This window comes from Humulus lupulus, chromosome 1 (genome assembly GCF_963169125.1).
Source record: "Humulus lupulus chromosome 1, drHumLupu1.1, whole genome shotgun sequence".
Taxonomy (NCBI): Eukaryota; Viridiplantae; Streptophyta; class Magnoliopsida; order Rosales; family Cannabaceae; genus Humulus; species Humulus lupulus.
This window is the reverse complement of record NC_084793.1, coordinates 133,577,104-133,583,836: the sequence shown is the minus strand read 5'-3', so window position 1 is coordinate 133,583,836 and position 6,733 is coordinate 133,577,104. Positions and strand designations below refer to the sequence as shown.

General features: G+C 34.6%; 1 protein-coding gene across 1 annotated transcript; it reads left to right on the top strand.

Moving 5' to 3' along the window:
* Positions 1–1,406, top strand: LOC133822206 (3-epi-6-deoxocathasterone 23-monooxygenase CYP90D1-like). Its single transcript, XM_062254463.1, has 6 exons — positions 1–64; positions 178–290; positions 422–484; positions 611–712; positions 1,128–1,277; positions 1,377–1,406. The coding sequence occupies exons 1-6, from the start codon at positions 1–3 to the stop codon at positions 1,404–1,406; spliced, it is 522 nt and encodes a 173-aa protein (XP_062110447.1).
* Positions 1,407–6,733: the final 5,327 nt, after the last annotated feature.

Here is a 6,733-nt window from a genome sequence, read left to right as displayed (position 1 = left end):
ATGGAAAATATTTACAATGTTGTGAGCAGGACCATTTCAGCTCAAGATCTGTCCCATTTTTCAGGTTTGTATTTTTTTTCTACATTTTTATTTATGCTCTCTTTGTCTCTCTCGGCTCCCTCTCTCTCTCTATCTCTCACTCATCTCTTTTTTGCATTTCTTAACTATTTCTACCAGCAAGTTTCAGAATAATACTTAGGGGGGAAGTTGTGGAACATCAAAATATCGCTAATGATCTCAAATTTCAACAATTTATTGTGTATAAACCTCAGAATGCAGGAGTTGTTGATGTTTGTTATATTGTGTTGTTTCAGTTGTCTTCATCATGTTTCAATGATTTCCAGGATGCTATTAGTTCATAATTTCTGTTGGTACTTACAGCTCTTTGGTTTAACTTGAACTTCTTTCTCTCATTATTCAGGGTCAAATTATAAAAACTATTGGGTTTCTTAACAACTTCTTTCTGTTGGTACTTGATGCAAAGGTTTTTGTGCCTTCTTACCCAAAATCTCTGACTAAGTTGATGGGAAAGTCTTCTATTTTTCTTATCAATGGAAGCTTGCAAAGGAGAATCCATGGACTAGTGGGTGGCTTCTTTTAATCTCCACAGCTCAAGGCTCAAATCACCAGAGACATGTACAAGTATGTCCAAGAATCTATGACAAATTGGAGCCATGACCGACCCATCTACATTCAGGATGAAACAAAAAATGTAAGCTCTCTTTCTCACACATCTTGATCTTGGGGAATGAGTTGTGAGGATATTCTTTAATATTTGAAGTTTAGAAAGAAAAAATAAAAAATAAAGACTATTACTTGGTTCATCTGAGTTTGGGGGTGATTTATTTATATTCATAAATATTTATTTGTTTGGGGGGATAAAGAATCTGTCTGTGAAACAGTGAAAGTAATAATTATTGATTTTTGAAATACCCCATCTCTAGCTTCTACTTAGGTTTGAAAATGATTCGCTAAATAGAAAAGGTGAACCAGTTGTTATGGGGTTCAGAATAAGTTTGTTTGAATAATTGTCTGTCAAAACAGATTCACAATTATTATGTTTAATGGTACTTTTTAAAAGTTAATAACACATATAAGACTAAACCCCCTTTTGGTCTCTCTCTCAGATTGCATTTCAAGTACTAGTTAAGGCATTGATTAATTTGGATCCTAGTGAGGAAATGGAGTCTCTAAGAAAACAATTTCAAGAATTCATTGCAGGCCTCATGTCATTACCAATAAACATTCCTGGAACTAGGCTTCACAGATCATTACAGGTAAGTTAGTTATTATTAATCTATTACTACTCACATCTTGCCTTATTTCATGATTACTAATTATGTTGGTACAAAATATTTTTCCTCTTCTCTTTTCAGGCAAAGAAAAAAATGGTGCAGCAAGTATAGAAAATTTTAGAAGCCAGGAAAAGTAGTAGTGGGATGATCACCAAAGAGGCTCCAAGAGATGTAATAGATGATCTTCTAAATGACACAAGTGGTCAATTAACAGATGATCTAATAGCTGATAACATTATAGATATGATGATCCCAGGAGAGGATTCAATTCCTGTTCTTTTGACTCTTGCAGTGAAATATCTCTCAGATTGTCCTGCTGCCTTACATCAGTTACTGGTATGAACCACTTAGTTTGTTGTTTCTTATTGGATTGCTATAGAAATCAAATTATTATAATCATTCTACTTAGACTATTATTATATTTTTTGAGTTTATCTATGTGTTCAACTCATTTTGTGTTTGCTGGTATGATTAAGAGGAACATGGTCTCTAAGTATTTTTTTTTGTATGTATGACAGGATAGAGCTCATTGTCCTTTCCACTTAAAAACTGGAGCTTGTCGGTTTGGTCAGTGTTGTAGTAGAGTCCATTTCTACCCTGATAAATCTTGCACTTTGCTTATCAAGAATATGTATAGTGGACCTGGCATTGCTTGGGAGCAGGATGAGGGGCTTGAGGTCTGTTAGCGCTACTTTTGTGATTCTCGTATCTTGCTAATGGCTATGAAATTCTTCTATTTTTCATTGCATAAAGATTAAACATTTTTTTTTAATCTCATCTCACTTCGTATTGTTGTTTGACAAGAGAAAGCATTTATTAAGTTCCTGATAGTAATGGTTTGAGTGAGTTAATCCTTTTAACTCATACCCTCTTTGATTTTTTCTTTTCTTCACTCTGAATGCTAACATGTAGAACTTCTTTAGTTCCATACTATGTCTTGTCTGAAGCTTTTCTTCTATTGTTCTGGGAATAGCATTAGTCATTGGTCTGGCTCTTAGAGGTTTCCTTGCACAAGTAGTGTTTCTTGGTGTATGAAATGAATATGGTAATTTTGTCACATTTACACATCATGTATTATTTTCTTTTTATAAATTTGTACAACAGCCTGTAGAGAAGTTACCACATCTGCAACCCTTTTGTCTAATTACTTTCTATTTATGCTGCTAGGTGCTCCTTTTGTATAGTTCTTTATTCTGGCAATTAGATAGCCTCCATTATAGTTGCGTTTTAGATTTTTCTTTTTCTCTTATTGGTTGGATGTAGTGTATGTTGGGCAATTTTTTTTTTACCCTTGTGTTTTTCTGCTATTCTTTTCTTTTTTATTTCCTTCTTTCTTGCTTTACTTATTTGTTAAATCAGAGATGCTAGGCATAATTGTAACTTTATTTTTCTGATATGAGAAAGAAAAACAAAATAAAAATCAATTCCATAGTTTGCTAACTAAATAAACAGAGTCATTTGGCTCTGTTTCTTTGCTGTTGGGAGCTATTCTTTTAGTTTTGTTCAAGTTTCTATTGTAAGTTTATTAGGTATAGAGTTTCTTTTCCTGTTGGAAGACTAGGTAAGGGTAGACTAGACTCGTTTTCCCATATAGCTGCTTGAAGAAGACTTGATATTCAGTTAGGTCAATCACTTTGGGGATTTTCTAGTCCAACTTCTTTGTTTGAATTCCATGGAGGAAAAGCTGCATGTAGAAATGCAACTTTTCATTTCTTGAGAAGAAAAATCATGACCCACCTTTGATATTTGGTGTCTTGCTTGGTCCCACCTTATGGTGCTTCAAGCAAGGCCTTTCTTTTGCTATGAGTATGTTATGTTATGATGGATAATTTTGATTAATAAAATTTGAGTGTTGTATTGCGTGATTTTACTTCTCATTATGTAGTTTCTCTAGAATAAAATTTGAGGGTAATTTTTGTGCTTTCTCTAGAATATAAAAAGCTTTAGCGACGTTTCTTCTTATTTATTGCAAAAAATTTGAAACCATAAGGACTGCTGGACTAGTACCCACTACCCACAACATCTTTTACCAGTAATAGTTGATTTGATTGATATTGGTGATAGTTTGTTTCTTCATGCTCTTCATATCTAATAGCTATGTATAAATTTATCATCAATCTAGCTTGCATTGTAATGACCGGGGATTGAGAATTTCCATTAGAAATCTTGTTTGTTGCTATTGTTGGGTTTCTTTGTTATTTTGTGTTTTTTGCTGTATCCTATCCCTTGTTTGCTATTGTTTTATACTTGCAATGAATTAGGCTGTACCTTTCTTATGTTCATAAAATATTATAGTTTCCCTCTTGAAATGAATTACCACATAGTATTATGAAAGCATCTCTTCCTGGCAGAATTTTGATGAGGTTTCCTTTTTTATAATGTCATATTCCCATATATGAACTTAAAACATGACAATTTCCAGAGTTTTTGTTTGATACTTTAGTTTGTCTTATACAAGTCATAGTAATTATCTAAATAATAATATATCAAATTGGCCTTTACCCAATGTTTCTGCAACAAATCCATTTGATTTTCAATATTTGATTTTTACTTATAAAATAAATTAAAGTCGTGTTTGGATGGTTTGAGCTTTTATGAATTGAGTCACAAGACCCACTTGCATGAGATAGAGCCCACCTGGAAGTGATTCTCATATGAATATGTTTATGTTTTATGGAAAGATATTTTGAACGGTGTAAAGTTTAACAGTACCTTCTGAATATGTTTCAGGTTTGCGGAAATTATGGCTCCTGTCTTTTCTCGAAAAGCTTGGCGGTGTGTATGGCACATGATTCAAGTATGGTGTGTGTGTATGGTTATTTAGTTAGGCTAAAAAACTTAAAAAATTTATGCAACTAGAAATCTTAGAAGTTCTCGTGAAATCTAAGTTGGAAAGCTAGTGTTGTTCGCTTTCTTGACAAGAAGCAGATTTTAGTTTATTAATACAAAAAGATAACGTTTCCACTTTTGTTTTTTTTTTCCCCAGTTTTTGTTTGTCTTGTTTCCCATAACCTAACTCTAAACACATTTCCCACTTCGAACTTATAAAGAAAGAGAAACTTCGGGAGAATAAGAGGAATAGCATGGGCTTCATAAAGGACCTCTAACAGCCATATTCACATTGTACTTGTTAATTTGGATGCCATACTTGATGCCCTGTTGGTTACCTGTCACAGAGAGAATTTTGCCAAAGCTATTTACACATCAATGCTATGTTTGTATTTAACTTTACAGAAAGGAATTAACCTTGCTAGGTCTTTAGAGAAGAAATAAATGGGGATAGAAGTTAGTACAAAATGTATGAATTGTTTCTTCATATTAATAATAAAAGGACTTTTTTTTACAATGTGCAGGTATATTGAGATGATTTCTTTGGAGCAATTCTTGACAACATTTGTAGTTGAGGCCTTTAGAATGGAAGAATGTATTTCAATAATTTTTGTGTACATTTCTTGTTTTGTATTTAGTGATAAAGGAATCTACATTGGGCATAAATTATGTTGTAATATGATTTCTTAAGCCTAGACTAGTAGACTAAATATTGTAATTACATTGAGTAATTAATAAAAAATCTATTTATGTTACCTTATTTGGCTTCAACTTTCATATTTGTTTTCCTAGTTTTGTGTAAGTAAAAAAAGATTATGTTTCTCTAAGCTAATATAACACATGTGTTATACTAAAGTGTAGTATAACACAAATAATGTGTTATATTAAAGCCTAGTATAATACAAAAAATGTGTTATACTAAAGTATAGTATAACACAAAAAATGTGTTATACTAAAGTGTAGAATAACACAAAAAAAGTGTTACACTAAAGTGTAGAATAACACAAAAAAAGTGTTATACTAAAGTGTAGTATAACACAAAAAAAGTGTTATATAATCGACTATAAATAACATAATTCAACACTTATCTATATATTAAAATAACACAGAAATTGTGTTATCGTTGACAGTACAATAACACATCTGTATAACACTGATAAAGTGTTATGTAAAGTACCTTGACCTACGATAACATAGTCGGTCTTAACACATCAAAAAGTGTTATCGTATGTTTTGATAACACATTTTCGGTGTTATTAAAAGCATTTTTTCTTGTAGTGAGGGTTAAATGTTTTGGTCTCCAAAAGTCACATTTTCATTAAGAAACATTGTTTGTTTACATGGGATATTAAGGCAAAATAGACAGTTAGGCAATCCCTGTCCTGATCCACTCCTCGACCATGGAGATCGAACAGCTAGCTATGTACATTCAACCTCGCAGCCCTCCATCTCAGGATTGGTCCAGCTTGCCCTTTCCTTTACCTGCACCACGTAGCACCCGTGAGCCAAGGCCCAGCAAGAAAACACAACAATAGAGCATAAGCAATCAACAGACAAATCAATATCTCATATTGCATTCACATAATCCCAACCACATAATCATTAAGTATAATCAAGTATTCCACATACGAAACACATCAACTCATATCATTAACAGTTCATAAATGATAACTAGGGCTAGCGCCCTCAGGCCGCTCCCTCCGTTATCCCACTGACTCCGGCCCGCTTAAACAAAGCTCAGTGAATATTAAGCTGTCCTCGGCTACCAGTGGCCAAGCTGCGCCCTGTGCACAAATATTATGTACGACACTCTTAGGCCGCTTTTACATGTCCCATGGCATAATACCATCATTGACACGATACAGATATCGAGAGCACTTAGTCCCATCACAAACATACAACCAGGTGAAGTTTTCTTACCTTTCAATTGCTAGCTTTGATCACTCGACTCCTTGAGCACGATCCCTCTCGAGCCCTAGCGCTCACCTAAACACAACCATAGGTCAAAGTCATTATCAATCTTCAAGTCCAAAACCTAGCATCGGGGCCAATCCCGAGCCCCCGGGAAGTTCTAGTTCCACCAAACAAGGTGGTTGAATCAAACCCCAAACCCTTGGTCAAAAACCCTTGCAAACAACCCTACAATGCCCTTCAGAAGATAGGGCAGCGCTACAACGCTCTTAGGAGGGGGCTACAGCGCTACAAACAGAAGCAAAATCCCCCAGGAAGCTTGGCCTAGCGCTACAGCGCCCAAAGGCTAGCGCTGTGGCGCTAGTCACAGACAGGCAAACTCCAAATTTCTTTTCCTGCGATTTCCTCGAACCAAACTCAACCAAAACTTCTCCAAACCTTTACCAAACTCAAAAACAACCTTATGAAAATACTCCACTCATCCCAAGCACCCCAAATACTTAGAACTCAAGCACATGCATCCCTAATCTCAAAATTCACCATAGCCACTTCTAGACATTAAAACTCAGAAGAAACCAGTTAAACATCAAAGTTAGAAGCTTAGAATTTATACCTTTGGTGGAATTTCGACCTCAAGTTGCCTCTAGACCTCCTTGTCTTGCTCTTCCTCAACCCTTGGCTCCAACTTTCCTAAAATT